The 24,143-nt window shown below is 46.6% G+C and overlaps 1 protein-coding gene across 1 annotated transcript in view; it reads left to right on the top strand.

Moving 5' to 3' along the window:
* LOC119172983 (uncharacterized) overlaps positions 1-24,143 on the top strand; it is a 1,299,788-nt gene that overhangs the window by 821,632 nt on the left and 454,013 nt on the right. The window contains exon 35 of the mRNA XM_075893951.1: positions 15,973-16,188. Within this exon, the coding sequence (XP_075750066.1) occupies positions 15,973-16,188 (216 nt within the window). The remainder of the gene's footprint in view (positions 1-15,972; positions 16,189-24,143) is intronic.

Below are 24,143 nucleotides of genomic sequence, written 5' to 3'. Positions count from 1 at the left end.
ACTACCTGTCATCCAGCATCTTCAAGGAGAATACGTTATCGTCCCACGCCAGCTCTCACGTAGATTAATATCGTATGGCCTGCGGAACATTGTTCTCTACAAGAGAAATCTTGAGAGCAGCCAGGAAACGTTTCTCCTCGCCGTTCCAATGGCACTGCGTGAGTAAATTTTGCAGGCGTGCCACGACGAACCTTCTGCCGGTCACTTAGGATATTCTAGGACATTAGCGTGCATCCGACAAAAGTACTACTGGCCACAGCTGTATTCGTCCATTCAGCGCTATATCCGCACATGCCGTGACTGTCAGAGCCGTACTGTTCCACCCGCTAAGCCCGCCGGCTTTCTCCAACCTTTAGACCCACCTCAAGCACCGTTTCAGCAAGTGGGAATGAATCTTCTTGGTCCAGTTCCTACGTCATCCTCAGAAAATTTGTGGATAATCGTCGCAATCGACTGACTCACTATGCAGAAACCAAAATTGTGCCTAGTGTAACTGCAGTTGAAGTCACCATATTCTTCGTCCACGACATTGTTTCGCATCATGGTGCACTTTCTGTTCTTATAAACGATCAATGAGCAGCATTTGCGGCAGAGTTATTGCAAGAAGTCGCCAAGCTGACGCACACCAACCACCGGAAAACAACAGCTTATCATTCCCAAACGAACGGCTTGACGGAGTGGTTAAACAAAACACTTACCGACATGCTATCTATGTATGTTGATGTAGAGCACAAAACGTGGGATGAAATTTCACCGTACGTCAACTTTGCCTATAATAACGCTGTGCAAGAGACCACAAACCTAACACCATTCGAGCTTCTTTACGGCCGTCGCGTCACAGCACCGTAAGACGTTATGCTCCCCGCAGACCAGGACACCAGTGGAAATGACAGGGTTGACGACTTCGTTGAGGAAGCCGAGGAAGCACGCCAGCTTACACGCAACCGCATTCGCACGAACCAAGATATCGACGCTCGCCGTTACAACCAAGGCCGAAGGAATTTCCACTGTCAACCAGGTGACCATGTATGGGTGTGGACACCACTTTGACATCGTGGGCTTTCGGAGAAGCTATTACGACGCTACTTTGGCCCTTACGAAGTTGTGCGCTGCCTCAAAGCTCTGATACAAGTTTATATCGAAGACGTCCACCTCCAGACGTCAACGTCCACGTGGCGCGCTTCCCTCTGAGTCCATGTAGTACGGATGAAACCGTACCACGCACGCCAGTTATGAACACTTTAAACCTTTTCTTATTATCCACAACAGCACGGGCTCGTGTTTTTTTTCTCTCGTTGACGTGACCATCTCTTTTCATGGCCATCTCTAGCACCTTAGTCAATCGACCGAGACGGTCGCTCTTGAAAAGGGGATATTGACGCAAGGTAACCTGGTAACTATGGTGGCCAGCCTCTAAGGAGGATGACGAAGTAGTTATGTGGGCACGTGCTCTGGTGTACGTGCTTTTGGCCTTTGGTTACAAAAGTAGACGCCCTGTTTTTGTGCCCACGTCCCTGTGCCTTTGTGACAATACAACAGGACCGAGCCCGTTGCCGGCAAGCGCGATCCGTATCGCATGCGCGACAAGCAGAGTAGAATAAAGAATGATAATCTACTTGCGAAAGAATACAGCGCTGATTTCTGCCCTGAATCAGACTTAAGTATATATCCGATTGGCCTGCTGTCTTCTCGACCGCCATGTTGGCCTTCTCAACTGCTGCTTTCATGTGTTGGTCGTGACTGTCTTGAAGCCAGAGACATACAGTGCGGTGTGGTGACGGGTCGAGACTTGCTCCAGAAATCATGGGTGCAGTGAAACGTAAAAGCGGTAGCCCACGCTCATCCAAGCGTAAACACAAGCACTACGTCGTAATTCCTAGATCATTGAATCCAGGCGGCCGTGGTCGGGCACTCTGAGCGCGACGCAACGCGAACCGTCGCCAGCAACACACAGGGCAGACTGAGCCAGGAGAGGAGGAGGACAGCCCTTGGCAATGCTTTTCGCAGTGCCTTCAATCCAGGGGCGTTTCATACCTTTGGAGTGTGTTTGGAGACTAAGTGGTTTGCACGCGGCGTGCTTCTCTCTGAAGTTACTCCTCAACGGTCTATCCGTTCATCGTGCGTGCCTATTTGGCTCCGTTACTCCTTTTTCGGGTGATCTTTTGCCTTAGAGTGCAGGTGTGACCGGCGCGACCAGTGTTGGTCGGTGCGGCCCGACGGCAACCAGCGCAAAATGCGACATGCTGCATTTGACGCCGATGCGTTACGCAGACAAAACAGCGTCTTCCTCTTTTCATGACAGAGGGACGCAGGACGCGCCAAAACGCGCATGCGTCAAAGCAACGCAGTGCTGCGCGTGCATGGGAGTATGTGGCAGGACCGGTGCCTGGGGTGGCAACGCCGGCGAGCACGAGCACCGCGTCACGTCGAAATATACTGGTGCCTTGACTGTGGCACGTAGTCATGTTCTAACATCAAACGCATCTCATGATAATCATGTTTGCACCAGTCGCATATCTTCTTTATCCGTTGGTGTCACGTAATAGAATATTTGGCATATTTGAAGCTAGCGAAATGTCCGGGAGCATATCATGAGTGTGGCATGTAGCCATGTTGTTACATAACACGCATGTCATGATTATCATGTTCGGATGTGTCATTTACCTTTGTCGTCCGTTCGCGTCGCGTAATATCGAGCTTGGTACATGTGAAGCTAACAAAATGGCCACCAGCGCATCATGAGCGTAGCATGTAGTGAAGTTACATGACACGCATGTCATGATTTTCATGTTAGGGTCAGTCGCTTGTGGTCGGCATGCAATCATGTCTTACCATACCAGTTTTGCAACATGCCATGTGAACGAAACCACCGCAAGAGCTGCACGACCATGAAATGTGAATCATGAATTTCATGACATACATGCCATAATTTTCATGTTAGTACTAGTGAAATATGACTTCATACAGCCACGTTATGCCATACCAAGTTTGGTATCGATACCAATATCCAACAGTCAGGAGAGCTAAAAGTTGTAGGTGGCTAGATATATCCCGTCTTCCTCTCTCTCGCTACAGATATATATATATATATATATATATATATATATATATATATATATATATATATATATATATATATATATATATATATATATATATATATAGACAGAGAGATAGATAGATAGATAGATAGATAGATAGATACACTCAATGTCATCAAAGTTTGCTAAGAAATGCTTCGCATTTAAAAAGCCCACAGTACAAAGACCAGGAGCCATAGATGCAAAGCCCCACGTGTCCAGCGCCTAAAGTCAGGTGGTCGACTGGAATTGTAGCCAAATCGTCTTATTTAGAGGGTGCGAAGCTAGTGAATGCCTTGGCAGGCCCTATTTAGGAGATCTGGCATTGCCTCCGTGCCTGCGGTAACAATGAAGGGGGATGTGGTGGGCAAGACTTTGTGCCGGATGTCCATGAAAACCGAATGGCAGGAGTCAAGGTGCCGCCCACACGAATCCTTTTCAGCGCTACCGCCTCTGGAGGACAAATCCACGCAGAGGAATGAGTGCACACTTGGAGCGCTGGACGCTTTTTTGTGTGCTGTAGAAAACTGCCCTTTTTGCGACAAGGGAAGTAGATGAAGCGGGCGTTGAACATCTCCTGGGTGGCAAGAGGCACCTGCGTCCAGTTTGGCGGGTGCAAAACGATGAGCCACAGTACGCGCATGGCACAGGCTGTCCAATGAATCTATCTGTGGATTTCAGAAGCCCTATCGAGGAAGCTGGTCACTTTTCTCAGCTCTTGTACTACCTACCTGGAGTCAGTGTGTATGAGCAATCTATAGAGAGACAATCAATCTAACTTGCGTATCTTGAATGTCAAGCATTTCCGTATAACTGCGACTGCATCTAACTTGTGTATCTTGAATGTCAAGCTGTTCCATATAGCTGCGACCGCAGCCAACACTGATGCAAACGCTGCCTCTGTAACATAGGAGCTTGTATGCTGCGTTCCAGGCAGCGTGCAGCATACGAATCAGGTGTGCAAAACGCAGCTATCGATACCATTGTGTCACTTGAAGGTTGGATTCTCGCATGTTGTCGCTGGCCTGAGTCTGGTGCGATGGCTGATCTTCAGGCAAGGGTGCGACAGGCTGTAGCAGCATTGAATTATCGCAGTGAGCTTGAATAGATAGGTGGCGTCCCAGTCAACGCTACTTGACGATTTCGTTCATGGCATTGAACGGCGTTTTCCTCGTTGCGTGCGCAATAGGTGCTATTCGAGGAAGGAATGTAATCGCCCTCATGTCATTTTGGTTGACGGTTGCAAGCGAGTCGCAATCCTTCAAACTAAGGCGTTGAAAAGGAGCTTGATAGAAACAAGCTGAGGTAGCAGGATTGACCGCAATACAACGCGGGCCATCAGTCAGCAAGCACCTTCGCTTTTTAACATGAAAGTGTTTAATGCTGGGGTCCACCACTGTTCTACTGATGCATTTTCGTTTAACATATGATGTTTTAAAATATATATCAAGAGATTGCAAAAGACAAAAGGAAAGAATTCGCAGCAGGGCGTTGAACAAGCGACATTACGCTCCTATGTGCGGGACACCAACCACTAAGCCACCAAGTGAACTTACTCCGCCTTCTTAATGGCAAGCTATTTATAGACACAATGTACCGCTGACGGTCCTCGAAGCACAGCAGGGGACTTCGAGCCCCCTCACCGATTACGGCGGGATCTTGGAGGCTTACAGATTAGGTGTGCAATTCTGTTGATGGCCAAATGAGAATAGGAGGGAAGTAGAATTTTCTAAAGCACCTTTTGCACGAGTCGAATTCCAAGAGTAATCAAAGGCAAGCCATTGCTAAACTGATACATGCCGCAAGACAGTCTGATACTGAAGACGCTGTACTGGATGGTTTGGCTCAGAGATATTTACCCATTGGCTCCTCGAGCTGTTCAGACTATCCGTCTTGCACTGGACCCCCTAGCAATGAGCTTGGAGAGCAGTTTACCACCAGCGACGTTTGGGAAGTTCTTTGAAACCTTAATGAATGATCGGCTCCGGAGCCGGATGGCATCCCGAACAAGGCCCTCAGGAACCTGGAAGACGAATCCATCTATTTCCTTACTGATTAGAGAAATCGAATATGGAGAGAAGGTTCTGTCCCTCACTCTTGGAAAATGGCATCGGTTGTCTTCATTCCCAAGCCGGGGTGAGCTCCAAGTTTAGGCAATCTAAGGCCCATATCGCTAACGTCATGTGTCGGCAAGGCGGCAGAGCACGTCATTTACAACCGTGTCTCTAAGCACATCGAGAAAAAAGATCATTTTTTCTTACAACATGATTGGGTTTCGTCCGTCTTTGTCCGCACAGGACACAATGAAGCTGTTCAAACATCAAATCATAGACGTGAACGCAAGGGATGTAAGAGGCGTCCTGGGTCTTGACTTCGAAAAAGCGTTTGACAACATCTCTCATGCGCATATCTTAAACTCCATTTCAGACCTTGAACTAGGCGAAGCCTTCCACAGATACGTCAGCTCCTTTCTCGAATCCAGGAAGGCCACGCTCAATATCGGATACCTCAAGTCCTCTCCCATAGCACTGGGCCGTAAAGGCACGCCGCAAGGAGCTGTGATATCTCCACTTCTCTTTAACATCGCTATATGCAAGTTGTCTACATTGCTATCTAACGTGAAGGGCATCAACCATACGCTTTAAGCTGATGATATTACCATGTGGTGTCCCGGAGGTAGCGAAGGAGAAGTCGAGACTCGACTCCAGGAAGCCATCGATCAGACAGAGCTCTTCTTTGATGGCACAGCGCTGAGGTGCTCCTCGAGTAAATCGGAGCTGCTTCTATACAGGCCTAATAGAAAAGGAGCCAGGCCAAAAACTGGAAGCCTTTATCAGAGGTAGACAATGTTCCTCACACCGAAAATGGCGCCCACATTACGAGAGTAGACGCTATTAGAGTGCTGGGCATGATTACAGAGTCGCACGGGTACAACGGACAAACCATCGCTAAGCTTTCAACCAAGACAGAGAACATGATGAGGTTGATTATTAGGGTTTCGAACAAAAGAGGGGGACTCAGAGAAGGCAATCTACTGAGGCTCTTTCACGTATTTCTCATGAGCCACATACCATACGTTGCTGCCATGCACTCTTGGTATTGCTTCGGAAAGAAGAAGCTGGAAACTCTTATCAGAAAAAAGTGCCGCCATATCCACGAAGTGAATGATGATGAGTGGGCGAAGCTCTGGAGGAAAACCTGGTAAACCATGAATCTTCCGTACATTTTGCCTACTCGATTTTATTACAATGCTCCCCCTAGCGTACGTCGCCGCACTAAATCGAACGATTGCCTTCCACCAATGACACGTGCCATATGTGACATCATTCCTATTTTATAACATCTCGCATCTTTCATCATGAACTACAAGTACCACCGTCTAGTTTATAACATCTTGCATCTTTTCATCGTCAGCTACAGGTCCCGCCATCTAGTGAGCACTGAAAGAACTAAACGAGAGGTGGCTACATGCAGGAGACGGTGCCGCCATCTAGTGAACACTGCAAGAACTAAACGAGAGGAGGCGACATACGGGAGACGGTGCCGCCATTTAGTGGACACTGCAAGAACTAAACGAGAGGTGGCTACATACAGGGGACGCACAGCCCACGCCTTAAGGAGCTTCGCCCCTAAAACCGTAAAGAGGGTGTTGGACATCCCCGTGCGAACAAGCATTTAAAGGCTTATGCAGCTAGGAGCGCTGGACATCATCATAACACCCTAGATGAGATCATTGAAGCCCAAGAGACTGCACAGCTAATGCGCCTGTCATCTACGCTGGCCGGTAGGAAGATTCTGTCCGTTTTAGGCCTCAGTCCAGCGCTCGTAGAGGATCACCGTCTTCAACTACCAGATGAACAGCGTACTGCCATCCAGGTCTCGGTCTCTCCATTTCCGCGAAACTTCTATCCCCAGCACAACGTAGGAAGGCGCCGGGCTAGGGTCATCACACTTCTGAAAAACACAGGAACGATCCTCATTCACTTTTGTCAATGCCGCTCAGTACGGTCGCTCAGCTAGGTTTTCTGTTATTTCCGTCAATCATATGGGCTCTATTATCAATGCTGCGTCACTTAGGGACTCTACTCCCTAAAGAGCCGAACAGTTGGCTGTAGCCCTTGCCCTTTTGTATGACAGTAGATCGCAAAGCTTCACTGACTCAAGGTCAGTGGTCAAGGCTTTCACCTCTGGTTCCGTCTGTGTACTGTAGTATTTGAACTACTTGAAAATAGGACACTTTCTCCACATACCATTACCTGGTTTCTTGCACATCTCGAACCCCTACTGAACTCTCAAGTAAACCTGAATGACACCGCTCACTCCCGGGTGCACACTGACCCTCCGTGCTGGGGAGGACGTAGGTCCGCAGGTTGGTTCAGGGACGCTATACTTACATTCAGTGAAGTGGCTAAACACTACCAGTTGAGTAGGCGGTCATTTGCTCCACCACACAACAAGTTGTGTAGACCTCAAGCCATCAAGTTTAGAATGCTCCAGACCTGGTCTTATCCAAGCCTATTTTTCCTCAGCATAGTATCCTCAGAGGCTTTTGACTCTACCTGTCCTGATTGTGGTGAAGTTAGTGACTTAGCACATATGCTCTGGCAGTGCTCCTCGTTACGGGGCCCAAGTGAGCTCACAGAAGAAGATTGGGACTCTGCCTTACGAAGTTAAGAATTGCTACCACAACTACGGGCTGTCCATAGAGCCCACGACGTGGCAGTGAGGCTAGGCCTCCGCGTTCATACGTGGGAGTGGCCCGCGACGTTGCTCAAAAGGAGCAGCGTTTCTCAGGACCCAATAAAGTTCTCTGTCTGTCTGTCTGTCTGTCTGTCTGTCTGTCTGTCTGTCTGTCTGTCTGTCTGTCTGTCACTCTCTCTGAGTGCAGCAACGTGAGCATGTTTTCGTCATCATTAGCGACATGGCACAACGGGTGCCTGTTGGGGGCTCGTTTTCTCAAGGTCTTTGTGCCGCTCCTTCCGATGCGTCGCTATTCGCGCGTGCCTCCACACGGCGTGGTCAAACTGCGTACAGACCTTTTCTAGCGTGGTGGCTTGCTCTCGTGTACACTTGTCTCGGGATTCAGGCGTTTCGTGCATGTTTTATCTCTACCGCAAGCTTGCTTTAAAGCTGCAGTAGTTAACGAGAGCACGAACGTCTCTTCACTCGCTGTAGTGGTCGCGTTTACGAAAACAGCGCGCTGCTCACACACTAGGTAGTGTGACTTGGGACTGCTGTTCTCGCTTGTCCTGCGTACAGCGTGTGTTCTTGTCTGGCGTCTTTCTTTTTCAGGAGCGAGCTCTCAGTGTCAAGCTGTGACAATTCTTTGGCCGTGTTCGTACCCTGTATGCTCTTTTCGTGCGTGCTTTCTGCATGAAGTATGCGCTGCAACTTTCGAGTCGCTTGCCATTCTTCACACGCCCGCAGGGGCGTCTGTGAGAGCAGGCGTTTGGTGCGTAGCATCACCACGGACCCGAGCTAACAGGGTGGGTTTCGACTCCCTCCCACGCTTAGCTGTGTGTGGCTTTGCCGTGTCCGGAGAAAAGGGGATTCTGGGGGTTGAGCTGATGCCAGGTGATTGGATCTTTAAGGCCCCCTGGCGGAGGCAACACACCCCTTAGGCCCCAGCTGCACGTAGACGGCACCCCTGGGCTGACGCACCCAGGGGAAATTGGCAGTCGTCTTTTCCTATCTCTCTCTACCTACGTCTTCGTCTTTATGTCTCACTTTTTATCTCTCCTGTCATTTTTTACTTTCCGTTTACTTCAAAATTTTCTTGCAGCGAGGGTTAACCCTGTGTAGTTACCCAACCTTGGGTGGTTATATTCGGTTATAGCGGCGATGCATGGCTGTCGTCTCCAAGTGTTCACTAATAAACCTTATAGCGTCCCTTTGTTGGGCTCGGTGGTGGGTGGCCACCATCGCCACCGAACTTAAAATGCTTCTTATGGAAAACCCTTTTCCCGCACTGCCTGATCGCGGCCTGAAAAGGTGGCGCACCGATGACAGCTTTTTCACTGCACTGCCTAAACAGACCTTCCACAAGTACGATGTAATCCAAAGCCAAAATGAAAACAAAACTGTTCGATCTATTTAACCATTTATTGTCTCGAGCATGCTCACAAATGCAATTGGCCCTGGCTACAAATTAACTAAGATGGGGAATGGCGGTCTCCTTCTAGAAGTTTGCGACAAAACTCAGTACCACAAGCTCACAAAACTCGTATCATTTTATATAATCCCAGTATCAGTGGGACCACATAGGTCGATGAACACAGTACGTGGTGTCATAACTGACGATGACCTCCTCGAGCTGTCTAAAAGTGAATTGCTCGAAGGCTGGCAGGAACAAAATGTATTGAAAGTACAAAGAATAATAATCAGGCGAGATAATAAACAGACCCCAACAAAGCACATCATACTTACCCTCGGTACAAGCAACCGTCCTGACTCCATTAAAACTGCAAGCTTCGTGTTAGACCTTCTATACCGAATCCTCGCCGATGTTTTAAGTGTCAGTGCTTCGGACACGGATCCCAAACGCGCAGAGGGCGCGCTAGGTGTGCGAAGTGCGCATCTTGTGAACATGTATCCGAAAAGCGCACTTCAGAGGCCTGCTGCGCTAACTGTGAAGAATATCATGGTGAATACTCCCGATCACGCCCTGCATGGAAAAAAAAGAAACAAATATTTGAACTTAATGTAAAGTTGAAACTATCATTTCAAGACGCACGTCAACGTTTTTCTACACACAATCATTCTGAACCTCCCTTCGCCGACTATGCGCGTCGAGGCGCCGTGCCACGTCTTTCGGCACCCTCGAGATTCACACCAAGTGCGACGGCGGTTGCGCCAGAAGCGCCTCCGGCTGGAGCAGCCTGTACTGCTCCGCCTCTTGTTCAAAAGGGCAGCAGACTTCAGTCTGCTAGACCACGTTCCACTGCATGTGCAGCCAGGTCCGAAACTGCCATAAACGTGCCTGCCAAGCAGGCACCATCGGCCACCTCAGAAGATGTGATAGACACAAGCCATACTCCTGCGGCGCCCCAGACGCCAAAGGAAAGGCGCAGCTCTTTGGAGCAAAACAAGAAAGAGAAACCCCGTTTTACATGGCCCCCAACAGGCCCTGTAACCTAAGGCAATGTTTCTGTACACACAGCACTTAACTACAATAAAAATGCAGACACAAATTTTACAGTGGAACGTCAGAGGAATCCTGAGAAACCTTGACGATGTTCAAGAACTTTTACATAAACAGTCACCAAAAGGGCTGTCTGTACAAGAAACACACCTAAAACTCAAGATCACTAATTTCCTACGCCAGTATATTATTTTTCGAAAGGACAGGAATGAAGCCATCACGTCATCTGGTGGGGTGGCCATTCTAGTCAATCAAGGAATCGCATGTACTCATCTACCATTCGAAACATCTCTTGAAGCAGTGGCTATTCGTGTAGTTCTTATGAACAAACTCGTCACCAACTGCTCTGTCTACATACCTTCACACTACTATCTTGAAAAACGTGACTTCCAGTTCTAATAGGTAAACTTCCAGAACCTTATATTTTCCTTGGAGATTTCAGTTTGTTTCAGTTTTATTGGGCATTTTCTTCAGAGAGTTGCGGAAAGAAAACGCAAGAATAAGAGCAAAAAACTGCTGTTAGCAGCTTGCCGATGCTCCTACCCCTTTTCACTTGGCATTACAAATCCGCAAAGCACAAACATGAAAAAACATTTCAATGCACATAGCAATTTATGGGGTGACTCTCGCTGCGATGCTCGAGGTTGCCTGATTAAACAGTTCATTTTTACTTCTGGTGCGTGCCTTTTCAATCGGAAAGAGCCCGCATACTACTGCCTCGCCAGCAATACCTACTCGTCAATAGACCTCAGTGTTGTCTCACCAACCCTCCTTCCTTTACTAACATGGAATGTCATCAATGATCCTTACGAAAGTGACCACTTTCCCGTAACGCTAAGCTCACCCATGTCAAAAGAATATCGCCCAAGGGTCCCTAGATGAATCACTGACAAAGCTGATTGAGAACAGTTCTCGCAGATTACTCACTTAAGTTAGACGAACCTATCTGCTTCAAACATAGATGCAGCTGTACAACACTTTTCAGCTTTTCTGACCGACGCTGCAACGAAATGCACCCCGCAAACTTCTGGACTGCCTGGCAAGCGACGCGTCCCATGGTGGAACACTGAATCTCGCAATGAACGCAAACATCAAAACAAAGCGTGGAGGTTGCTACGGGATTCGCCGACAGCAGAGAATCTTGAAAGCTTTAAGAAAATTAAGTCCCAAGGCAGGAGAACGCGCCGATGGGCCAGGAGAGAAAGCTGCCATACGTTTTTATCAGGCATAACTTCATATACACAAGAAGCTAAAGTCTGGAACATGGTTCGCAAGGTCGCAGGACGACATCCATCTTCACTACCTCTCGTAGACACACAAGGGGACACCTTGGAAGACCAGGCGAACTCCCTCGGCGCCCACTTCGAAGAGGTGTCCAGCTTGTCACATTATACTGCAGCTTTTCAACGACACAAAAGAAAAATCGAAAAAGAGAAACTACAGCGAAAATCCTCTAAACATGAGTGGTACAACAACCCTTACAGTTTGGCTGAGATACAAGCATCGCTACATGTTTGCAATAAATCAGCCCCAGGTTCGGAGCGTAGAGCATACGAAATAATAAAACAACTGTCTTCTGAAACACAAAGAACTCTGCTTTCCCTGTATAACTCTATCTGGTTTTCCGGTGAAATCCCCTCAGCTTGAAGAGAAGCCATTATTATTCAAGTTTTAAAGCAAAACAAGGATTCATCTTCCGTTAGTAGTTACAGGCCGATCGCACTTACAAGTTGCATGTGTGAACTTTTTGAAGAAATGATAAATGGCCGACTTGTACCGTACCTTGAAACAAACAATCTGCTCGACCCATTCCAATGCGGCTTTCGGGAGGGTAGAACCACCACCGACCACCTGGTACGTATCGAGGCACAGATCCGAGATGCCTTCGTCCACAAAAAATACTTTCTTTCTCTGTTCCTCGACATCAAAAAAGCCTATGATACGACATGGAGATTCGGAATTTAAGACACCTGTCCAATCTTGCTTTGCGTGGTAGGATGTTTACTATTATCGAAAGCTACTTGTCCACTCGTACATTCTGTGTCAAAGTCGGCAGCGTTCTTTCCCTAACATTTGTCCGAAAACAGGAGTGCCGCAAGGTGGTGTACTTATTGTACTCTTTTTATTGTCAAAATGAATTCTTTGCGTCATTCCATCCCACAAAATATGTTTTACTGTACATATGTCGATGACGTCCAGCTTGGATTTAAGTATTGTAACCTAGGAGTTTGTGAGCGACCCGTTCAGCTTGGCTTGAACAAGGTGTCCCAATGGGTGGAGGAAAACGGATTCTGATTAAACCCCCAAAAAGCACGTGTGTCTTGTTCTCTAGAAAAAGAGACACTCACCCAGACCTTAACATTCAAGTACATGGTGACGGCCTGTCTGTTAATGCCGAATACAAATTCTTAGGCTTAATTCTGGACACCAAGCTAACCTTCGTACCACACATTAGGTATTTAAAAAACAAATGTATCAGAACCATGAATGTTCTAAAAGTGCTGTCACGCACTACGTGGGGGAGTGACAAGAAGTGTCTCATGAATTTGTACAGGAGCCTCATACGCACTCGCTTGGATTATGGAGCAATAACCTATCAGTCTGCGACACCTACCGCCCTAAAAATGCTTGACCCTATTCCCCACATGGCATCCGCCTCTCTACGGGAGCCTTTCACACCAGCCCCGTAGAAAGCCCGTACGCGAAATAAAACGTATGGTCACTCCACCTACAGAGATGTAACATGTCTTTTCTATATTATCTCAAAGCAAAGGCAGACAAGGACCACGCTGCACACTTAACAATTGATTACATGTCTACTTCAGTTTTGTTTCAAAAGCGGCCATCTTTGAGACAGCCCTATTCACTTCGTGTGAGAGGCCTTTCTGAGGAAACCGGTGTGTCACTCGAATATCGTTTGATGGCTCCCGCAGCATGTCTGCCACCATGGCGGGGGCAATTGATAGATTGTGATGTGTCCTCTTGAGAGAACAAAGCACGCACCCGTTGTGCATATCCACACATACTTCCTAGAACTTCAACAAAAGTACACATACCCTGAGTTCTTTACAGATGCCTTAAAGTCCACCACTTCTGTTTCATACGCAGCCATTGGCCTATTCTTATCAGATACTAGCGTCCTGCATCCTGATGCACGCATTTTCACAAGAGAAGCCTACGAAATACTTGCAGCTGCTTAACACAATGCACATATATAAAACTACAAAAAAGCGGTAACCTACACGGCCTCTCTGAGTGTGGTGAAAGCCTTGAAAACACTTACAAAACGCAAAATCCCAGTTTTGAGTCCCTTTATTCACTCTTATGCACAGTCTGCTCAGCCAAACAGCGTGTTGTAGTCTGTTGGGTGCCGGGAAACCGTCAGATACAGGGAAACGTTTTGGCAGATCAGCTGGCTGCATCCGTCAGCATCGATGCCGCTAATTCATCAATACCAATCCCTGCACTTGACATAAAACCTTTCCTGAAAATAAAACTCACAGGTTATTGGCAAAACTTGTGGGATAGACACACAAGTAATAAACTACATGTTATTAGCCACAACTTTGTCATTGGCCGCCCCTATCAAAATCGCGACATACAGAAGTGACACTCACAAAACTAAGAACAGGCATACATACTCCACACATTCATATATTCTGTCTGCCAGGGATTCACCATTGTGTGCGAGATGTGGAGAACCACTTACGGTTCTCCACATCCTCGTCCAGTGTAATGAGTTGGACGCTCTAAGGAAGAAGCACTTTTTACTGCCCTACCGACAGCAGCTCCCACTACACCCTGGGATGCTTATCGGTAGGGATCCGAAAAAATTCACTCATTATTTACGTTTTTAAATGATGTACATAGCTTTTAGTGCGTATTTCAAGGTGATCTGTAGCAGGACCTGTGGTGACTACATCTCTGCTATAGTCTTATTATCATGACCTTTCGTCATTTACTCTCACTGCACATATTTCACGCCACTGTCATGATTTTAATACTTACGTTTTTACCCGCGTTGGCGCTAGGAGTTTTAAGGCCCCTTTACAGTCACTCATCATTTACAATACCATTGTTCATATCTCTAGCCTATCGAAATGGCGCTCTTTGGTCATCAATTGGCCCTGGCGCCATAAAGCGCCACACATCATCATCATCATTCTCCACATGACATTGCTCTTTGTTTCTGTAGCACTCGTTTTTCAATCCTTGTGGCGAAACAGTGCATAATGAACGCTCAACACTCTTTGTTTCACATTTGTGTTTTACCGATATCTGAGAAAGATATTGTTCATGTTTTTTTTAGAAATGCGACAAATGGGATGAAGAGAATTAACACTCTTTTGACCAGCAGAGTGAACCAATGCTCTCGCCGAGCAAGCTTTGTCCAGTTTGACTCCTAACACAAGAATCACTGATACAGTAGTAATGGCTTTACCGATCAGGCTCAGATAATTCAGCGTCTGCAGAAAGTGACAACGACCTCTTTTGTTGGTTATAGGCATGAATGCCGTCTTCATGGCTGGTATTGCCATTTGTCAGTCCTATACACGTACAAAAGTCCGAGGCCTTGTCTAGGGCACTTTGCAGTGCATGCTGCTGGCGTTACAGGTTTGAATGTAGTGTCCTAACAGTGAATTCATCCATTTCTTTACCGCCATGTCTGCTGAATTTCATTAGGCTTCAAGGTTTTGTCTTTCAGTGACAATGGCACTCTTTTAAGCTTTCATAGCTCAAAAAGTTTATAAATATAGATGCTATATTTTCACCCCCAGTGTGGTCAAGTAAAAGTAGGGACCTTTTAACACGGAAAGGTTAAAGAGCTCGTTTCACAGAAATTCCGGTGGCAGCGTTGGTGCCAGTGACAACATTTTGGTTGCGAGCGAAAAATCATCATCTTATGCGTGACTCCAAAATCGAGAACGATGCAAATAAAATATTTGAAGGATAAAAAAATCTCGAGCAGAGTTGGGACCAAACCACAGTTGTTTGGGTCTTAATTAAAATCAAGCCCGGGTCTTTTGCGTGGCAAGCAGATTTTTCGCCACACAGCCATGCTTCTGCTTGTGAAAACGCTGAAAAAACTTTCCTATGATTAGAAGAGCAGTGAAATTACCGAAAACAGCCGCCGATTGGAACCACCTTCCCTCTTCCGTTGTATCAATAACAGACCCTTTGTTAATCAAGACTGCAATTTCTCAGCAATGCTTGTAACTATACGCAGTTTCCATTATCTATCTTTGTCTTGTATGTGCTTGAATTCTTATACATTTTTAGTTGACTTATGTTGCCTTCCTGATTTGCGCATCTGACACTTGTTTCTTTATTTTGTCTTTTTTTGTGTGTTATATATGTTGTACCCACCCCCTCTGTAATGCCCTACGGGCCCTGAGGGTATTCTAATAAATAAATAAATTACCTTTCATGCCTCACAAACGCATGTGTCTTGTATCCATGCTTCACATTGCAACGTGAAATATTGCAAATAGTGCGTGGTACGAGCGTCCACTGCCAACAGGCGTCATGATATTTGATTATTATAATGGCTCCATGGATGAAAGCCGGCATCTTACTACAAAAGGTACACCCGCTACTGCGCCTATTCTCCTAAAGTCACGTGGTGGGTGCATAGAAATTTTGAAAACATTTTGTGCACTGACTGATTGAAGTACAAACAAGAAACAGGATGTCGTTATTGCGTGCAAATCCTAAAGGCGAACATTTAGGGTCTTCTAATTTTTTCACCAGGGTGCTACTGGTGAGGCTGGAAGAGTAGGAGCTCCAGGTCCCATCGGCTCCCCCGGACCCCTTGGTTTTCCTGGGCCCAAAGGAGAAGCTGGTCCCGAAGGCCCAGCCGGACACCCAGGGAGCCCAGGACCACAAGGCGCCCAGGGAGACCGTGGCCTGCCCGGACTTCCAGGACTGCAAGGACCTTCTGGACCAGTGGGGCCTCGTGGCCCACAGGTGAATTATCACAGCCAGATACTGAATATTATCTGTACCGTACTCTAAAAATTTAAGCACCAAAGATTGAAGGACACTTCATGAATCGCAAAGTGTGCTTGCACTGTCCCTTTTGGCAAGCTAGATATCAATGATAGGGAGTGGGTGTGTCTCCCTCTTTGCATGAGTGGGCAGGTTGTAGCCGGCCTACAGGAAAGACGTTTGTCAACGAAAGCCATGCGACCAACTCGACTGCTTCGGCGAGACGTCTGAAAAAAGAGCATTGCCACACGCACCACTGTGCTATCACGTCATTACTGAGAGAATTTTTAGGAAGAGGCCAAAGCTGGCATCCCTCCAATGCACGAACGAACGAGTGACCGCGAGTATGAGCCAGTAGAGGCTTTCGGCTGAAAACGGGAGTTAGTGTAATAGTAGTGTGCACAAATAAAACAATTACATATCGGCTCAGCCAGTGCACGTAGAGTCTCGGCAGTCAGTGTCGTGTCCCGTCTTCAAGCAGTGTTACGATAGGCAGTTATAGAGTCATTATCACCAGAACAGCAGGAAAAACGGTCAAGCGTTGCCTGATATACTCGGCGACAACTTTTATTGGCATTGGAGTGGAGGCTACAGAGCCAAATAGCGGGTATTCTTCCGCCAGCAAATGTATTTCCACGAAAGCGCCCGTATTTTCACCCTTAGTTGTAAAATTTCCCCCTTATGATCTACGTGGAACTATTTGAGAAAGAACGCAGCTCACACCATTAAAATAGTAATCTTTACTTCAATTGATTCTTTGTGACTTCGCCTTTTTCAATGCGTGAGAAAGTCCCGCCTTTTTACATGCACAAGTGGCGTCTGCGTCTACATGAGACGCTGATGGTGCACCCCCATGACTTTCCATAGCGTTACGAGACGCGCGCGAAAACGGAATACTTGATGTAGTGCTACATGTGCAGAAGCTCCGCCTCTATAGCTTTCCCTTCAGTGCCAAGAAAAGCTGTCGCCGAGTATACACAATACTGATGCACTGTGAGCAGAGAGCTCTCAGACTCTGACAGGAGTAAGTATTTTTGGATTAAGGTGACTCAGTTCAAGCTAACATTCGTGATCACGATACATTATAGCTCCCTAATTTCAACCCAAGTGGAAGCATAAAATTTTTCTAGCTAAGCGGAAGAAGAATTGGTCGACGGACGCCAAATGGTAACAACATCTCGCCGTAATACGTGGACAGAGCTCAAGCAGGCCACCTCCACCTCGTTATCGTGAACTAGCCACTACTTTACGTTGGTGGCAGCTGATTTTGTTTATTAACTTTGTGGAGGTTCTAACAGAGAACAGAATAATTCATCAGTCAGTGATACGCCAGAAACCAACACAGGCATGTGTTTATAAGAGCAGTGAGCCATAAAGCCATAATATATTACCCTATTTGTGCTTTCAGATACTTTTACTTACACGGTAGTGTTCGCGCAATCAAAATAAAGGGTAATCGAGCCCTACCCCGTGTGTTTCCTGAACTAGAATAAGGCTTAATAAACAACAATTAGTATTTTTTTATTTCTCTGCATTTTTATTTTCCACGACAAAGTGAACAAAGTTTGTAAATTTTCCAAGACCTCCAGCGCAGCATCTGAAATCTCATTTGCTGAGGAATTCTGCTGTAACTGATGCGAAGCATCTCAATGGGCCCCTCACTTGGTACCGTAACAAATTTTGATTCGACTGTGGAAGTTGTTGTGTGTCCGATGAAGAGCAATATGCCACAACTTTTTTTCAGTCGGCTCAGTACAAGCAGTGAAAACAGTTTTTTTCGAAGCTGTGCGAAAAGAAGATGCAGGGAGGCGAGCTACAAACGCTTACCGCTAACCCCGCACAGCAGTTGGAGGCCCAATCTCTTCTGTACACTTTCTGGCATCCGACCAACCAAGAATTCACGTGCACATGACGTGCCCTACCAAGCCCAACCCCCGAGCACGCGAGCTGCGTTGTTTGGTTGACCAGCATTATATTTTTGTAACCTGGCTCTTTCTGCCATAGAATTTCCTAATATACGGTAGAGGGAACTCCGGTGCCAGTTCCCATGGAAGCAGCAACATACAGCGTTTCAGCGAGCCTGGGAATGATGGGTAGTACTCGTATTTGCCTAATCTTCATCTTCAGGCCTGCTTCCGACTCCGTGTGTGTTCTTGTGTCTTGGAGCTGTTTTCTTACGAAACAAGAATAAACAAACGTTCATCGGTTGCACCTAACCACCTCATTGCTTTAGGCTTACCATTTCGAATAGAGTCGCAAAATATAAGTGTTCATCTTTTTCTTAAAAACAAAACCAAAACCAGCAATAAAGGAAGCCGCAGTACTATTCGTCGCCCGCAAGTACGAAAACTACACTCTAAAAAAAAGGGGGGAGCGAGAATGGAGAAACGGGTTCCATTCCTCCTTCGGCGCAGCGACTTCCTCCATTTCGGGTACTTTACCCGTCGCGCCCTCTCGCGGCAAGGACCATAAGAGCACCGTTCCTCCTTCAGCGTACAAGTTTCTCCTCAATCACGGGGGTCTTGCACGCGTGCATGCGCACGCTGAGCCTAGCCGGCCGCAGCCAGTTGCGAGCGATTGCTTTTACTTAAGATTGACGCAAGCAATGCGGGAGTGACGTTTTTTTTTTATTGGTGTAGAGTAAAAGCCTCTCTTTTTTTATCGCCAGGCACTTGCACAATGTTCCGCACTCTTCCGTGTGTGTCTCGTGTTGTTTCTTACTACCAATTTGTCACGAATACAAGGAGCTCTGCTTCCCAAGCAGTCTTGCTTTATCGATTACCTTAAGCTGTACACAAATAATGATTTTTTTCGGTGTCGACATACTAGCTAAGCCCACGCTTTTTTAGATTCGCACGGCCCCAACAGCACTCATCAATTCAATCAGGCGCACAAAAAAAGCATCACACTTAATTTTTCAACCTTCTAGGAAACCTGACACCACTCTACAGTCCATGCGTGAAAGCTCGATCATATACAATTGATAGAGTTATACGTGCCACTACCGCCATATGGATGGTCTTTGTAGTTTACCACCATTCGAATACGGCCGCCCTGGCCGGACGTCAAACCTCCGTCCTCCAGCATAGTCACACGACACCCAATAAGGCTATGCTACCACGGCAGGTGAAAGCACAAAGGGAAACAGGCTGCGATGTTTCACCCAGCGTTTATTCGCCAGAATGGGTTACAACCATCAGAAACGTTTTAAATACTATCATAACTACACTTTTGTGAAAAGCAAATCAAATAATTCTGTCAGTTAAAACAAATTCTCAATCACGTGCGTTTTGAACTACCCATACCAGCACTGAGTACTAACACTCACTCACTTTTGTGAAAAGAGTATTTGAAATCCAGAGTAACAGTAACCACCACTGCCACAGCGCAAACAACAAAATCATGGCACACACTATGACTGCAAGTTGACATACGAGGCGAATCGCGAGAGGCATCTGAAGCAGAAAAGTATGTAGGCACAACATGCTATAATTTTACAGTAAATTTGCGCACTACAGCGATAGTTCCTCCACTCAAGTAATAGAGCTGCCGCGACGCCAACAGCCACTGCCATAGCTCACGGAAAAATACCGTCAGATGCGAGGTCATCGCTTATTTCTCTCGCAAGACCCATGTTGTAACGTACGTATACACTGCCAGAACGGTCGTTACCGCATCAAAAACATTGTCATTGAAGGGCTAGCGATGTACTGTATCCATGGCTAACGGTCACACCTGTGGCAACACGTTAAAAGAATATAAGCAAACGTTAACACGAAACAACTAAACGAGGTCGACGTGACGACAGAACACCTACCACGACGGAGACAAAATGGATGGATGGATGGATGGATATGGCTGTACCCTTTAGATCGGGTAGTGGCTAGCGCCACCAAGCCGTAATACTTAATTAGCCAAAAACTAGATTTATTTTTTTTTTCTTTAAAAAGTGAGTTTGAGGATTAGTACTTTGCAGTGAACAGTTTAATTTTCACTCGTGCCTTGATTTTAGCCACCAATCAGATAACCTCCTTCTAGTCAAGTCTACCCGCTTAAGCCTCGTCTGCATGCTGCGCCCTCTCCGAGTAACAAGTAGAAGAATAAAAAAAGACGTGACCTTCGAAATGGCTAGCGCGCGGCAAGCGTTTGCATTCTTGGAGGCTTCAAGAAAAAAAAATAACTGTGGCAGTGGTCGAGAGATGGCGCAGCGTTCGGATATCCGTAGGCATTCTATGCACGGCTTTGGGGTATTCGCTTTCGTGAAAACCAGATAAGCTCTAGTAATTATTCCGTTCATTATTGTGCAACCGTTCATAAACTTCCGTTTGTCTAAGCATCAGATACAATATATTTACGTGTGCGCATGTTGTGGTATTGCCACAAAACGTAAAAAAGTGTAAGAAAACCTACTTGTAGCTTGTGCCACTATGGTCAGTCGAAATTCATCGCTATATAAGCTTAACCGCTTTCGTAAATGGTATGAGTAAACACGTCGAAGTCTATGCCGCTGTGCGAATGGCTGATTGTGCTCTTGTTCTTTGAATTCACCCTATACGCGTACTATGTGTAGTATGTGTCCTTGTGTGCATGTGTAGTTATATCCATTTCTTCAGCGCATATTAGGCGTCCTGGTGAGTGAGTAATCCTGAATGTGCTGAGGCGTAAACTATCCGAAAGGGAGCAGTAATGGTGGGTATAACAACGTACATCGCCACAGGCGATTTTTTCTATTTTAGCTTCAATCAGTTTCTCCAGATGGCGCCAGCTGCCACCTACTTCACGGCTATGACGCTCTCACACCTACAGCTACTTATATAACGTTGAACATCTATCTATCGAGGCTGCACTGATGAGTCTGAATGGTTTCGCTGCGATCGAGTCTATGGTTTGGAGGCACATCTCGTCACCTGGGGCCCCGCAAACGCATGGATAACGTCGTTACACTATGTAAATCTGCGAGAAATAAATACAGCAAGCGTAGCATGCTCTCTTCAGGTGAAGACTCTGCAGTATCCGTGTCTTTCGTAGTGAATGTCGCCTCAATGACCGAACGAAACCTGCTTGCTCTGTCGTTCTCTTTCGCGATGTTTTCATCACTACAGGTACGTCTGCTTGTTTTTATAACCATTTCGTTCGATATCAAGCTCAGCGGAACCGTTGTTGGTAACTTTCAGTGCCGTGTACTCCTCATCAGTCGAGAATCGTTGCATTTGCTAAGTCTACTCGCTTCGCGTGGGGGCATCCATGTTGATTTTCATAGGAAGGAACATGTTTCTCTGTGGCAAAGGGAGCAACGTTACTCTATTTAAAGACGAACACATTGGGGACATCGCCGTTCCTCCTTAAATGGAGAGAACGTCAGTCCATTTTTTAAGAGTGTAGGCAAATGCGTGTACTACCCATTATTCCCATGGTTGCCAAATGATCACACTGCCAGAGTATCCTCTAGTTAATTTTAGGAAACTGTATAGTTTCTGCGCGATGGCTTGGAAACGCTATAGCTCAGATGCGCTTACTGTTGACGCGATAGAATAGAAGAGCATAACGAGTGCTCAAACACGCAAAACCATTAATTGTTTTCTCAAGATAGGCGTCCGCTTGATGCGGTAACCACGGGGACATGAACGCATGCGAAATGCAGGCAATTCGCCCCGCATCTAGTTGAAATTCCCGGGAAAATTGGAAAAGACGTGCACAATCGATTTATGCGCCTGAATATTTATCACAAGTTTTACAAAACTGTTCGAGCAACAGAAACGTGCACTACACAAGTCGTATGAAATAATTTTCCCCTTGTCACGCGCTATTGTTGGCAACATCAGAGCACAACTAGTCGTCTACTTAGAGGACAAATGTCACAGCACTGCAGCGTACAGCCCGTGCTGGGGCTGTGTGAGCAGCCGGCCTTGCTCTGTGGCGCGACGCCTTGCTGCCGTTGGGAATTGTGACGCTGCGTGCAGTCTTACCGACATGCTCTACACGGGTGACAACGTTGGAAGGTGTGTTTGTTTGGCCGAATATTCACGTTTCCTCAGGGCACTTTAGTCTCGTCTATTTCACAAGACAAAGCGCGTTTCGATTAATGAAACGCACACTTCATGGCCGTTTGGAGCATGCGATTATATGAAGGTATGATATTTCCGACAGCTGCACAAAGAAAACTAGACAGCCACAAAATTAAAATGGCCCCAAATTGTGCGTCGTTTATGCGGGCGTGTGTTATCAGTTGAAACACGCTTCGTCTTATCAAATAACTATAACGAACATGCCTTGAGTGAGCGCAGATCTTCGGTTAAACAAGCACAGTTTGCAATGCTGTCACCCGTGCAGAGCAAGCCTGCATGCTAGCAAAACCACGCATGCTCCTCTGCACGCGACGTCACAACCCATTACAGCCGCAAGGTGCCACGTCGCAGGTCAAAGCCTAACAAAGCCGACTGTTCTGTACATAATTACATGGCGAATACAAGCGACAAACCCTAACATGAAAATAAGGACATGCGTGTCTTGTAACAAAATGACTACATACCATGCTCTTCATGCGCTGGCGACCATTTCTCTAGTACCACTTATGCAAAGTTAGGTTTTACGGGCCATGAATGGATGACGAAGGTATGATACTGGTGAAAACATGACAAAAATGACATGCGCGTCGTGTAAGAACATGACTACATGCCACAGTCAAGATGCAAATGCATTTCAACGTGACGCGGTATGCGTGCTCACTAGCATTCTTTTTATTGCGTCACACCAAGGTTGCCACGCTAGGCACCAGTCCTGCCATATACCCACAGGCGCGCGCCGCGCTGCGTTGCTTTGACGCATGCTTGTTCAGTGCGTCTGGCATCCCTCCGTCACGAAAAGAGGAAGACGCAGTCTTGTCAGGGTTACGCATCAGCACGGAAGGCAGCATGTCGCATTTCGCACCGATTGCCGTCGGGCCGCGCCGATGGACACTGGTCACGCCGGTCATGCCTAGTGTCAGGCTATATAGAGTGCTCGCGTTTTGCTAACGTATTGTCGTTGTGTCCACCGTGCGAGCGCGTCAACGCTACATTGAAGTATATTGCGCCATTCATGATGCGCTCGCAGCCGTTTTGCTAGCTCCACATATACCAAGTTTGGTTTTACCTGACGTCAACTGATGACGGAATATATGAAGGATGCAAACGTGATAATCCTGACACGCGTGTCATGAAAGAACATTATAACATATCACGCTCATAGCGTGCTCGCGGGCGCTTCGCTAGCTCAACATATGCTAAATTTGGTATCACGTGACGTGCGTTGATGACAAAGGTAAAGGACACATTTAAACATGATAATGACACGGAAGTCATGTACGGCACCGTTTACCTCCACCTGGTAACGTTGTGCTGACTTTTAAGTGTCATATGAACCTTCCTCATTCGTGCTTCGCATATAATCACTTCCCGCTGTACGTGGGATCTGCCAATTTTTCAAAACAATGGCGCACGGACTGTCACCGATGCGTTTCCTCCAGAACCGTAGCATTCGACTCATTCTCTCAACAGCTTTGCAGTTTTTAAGCTGGAAAAGTCGGAGGCTTTATTCTCTTCTTTTTGAGGAAAAATAATGCTCACGAAAAAAGAAATGTAGTAGTAATCACTATTTCGATAGAATGTCTCGTTTACATTTACCGTAACATTTATTCAATGATATGGCGGCAAGCTTCTTGCGTCATTTCCTCTCGCGATAGTCGCGGCAAGTGCCCCTACGAGTTATGCCGTCAGTACAGACGTTTCAAAGTGTTAAATACGCATTTAAGGGGGCACTAAAGGCAACTATTACGTTCCCGTTACTTGTTGAAATAGCATTTCAGAAACCTCGTATTGGTTTTGCCAAGGAACAATCATTTTGAAATAAAATGACGTTTGGTGGCCCGCATCGGGTTAGTGCACTTCAAACTACCC

Source organism: Rhipicephalus microplus, chromosome 4 (genome assembly GCF_043290135.1).
Source record: "Rhipicephalus microplus isolate Deutch F79 chromosome 4, USDA_Rmic, whole genome shotgun sequence".
Taxonomy (NCBI): domain Eukaryota; kingdom Metazoa; phylum Arthropoda; class Arachnida; order Ixodida; family Ixodidae; genus Rhipicephalus; species Rhipicephalus microplus.
The sequence above is the reverse complement of the archived record's forward strand: the minus strand, read 5'-3'. Positions and strand labels throughout refer to the sequence as shown.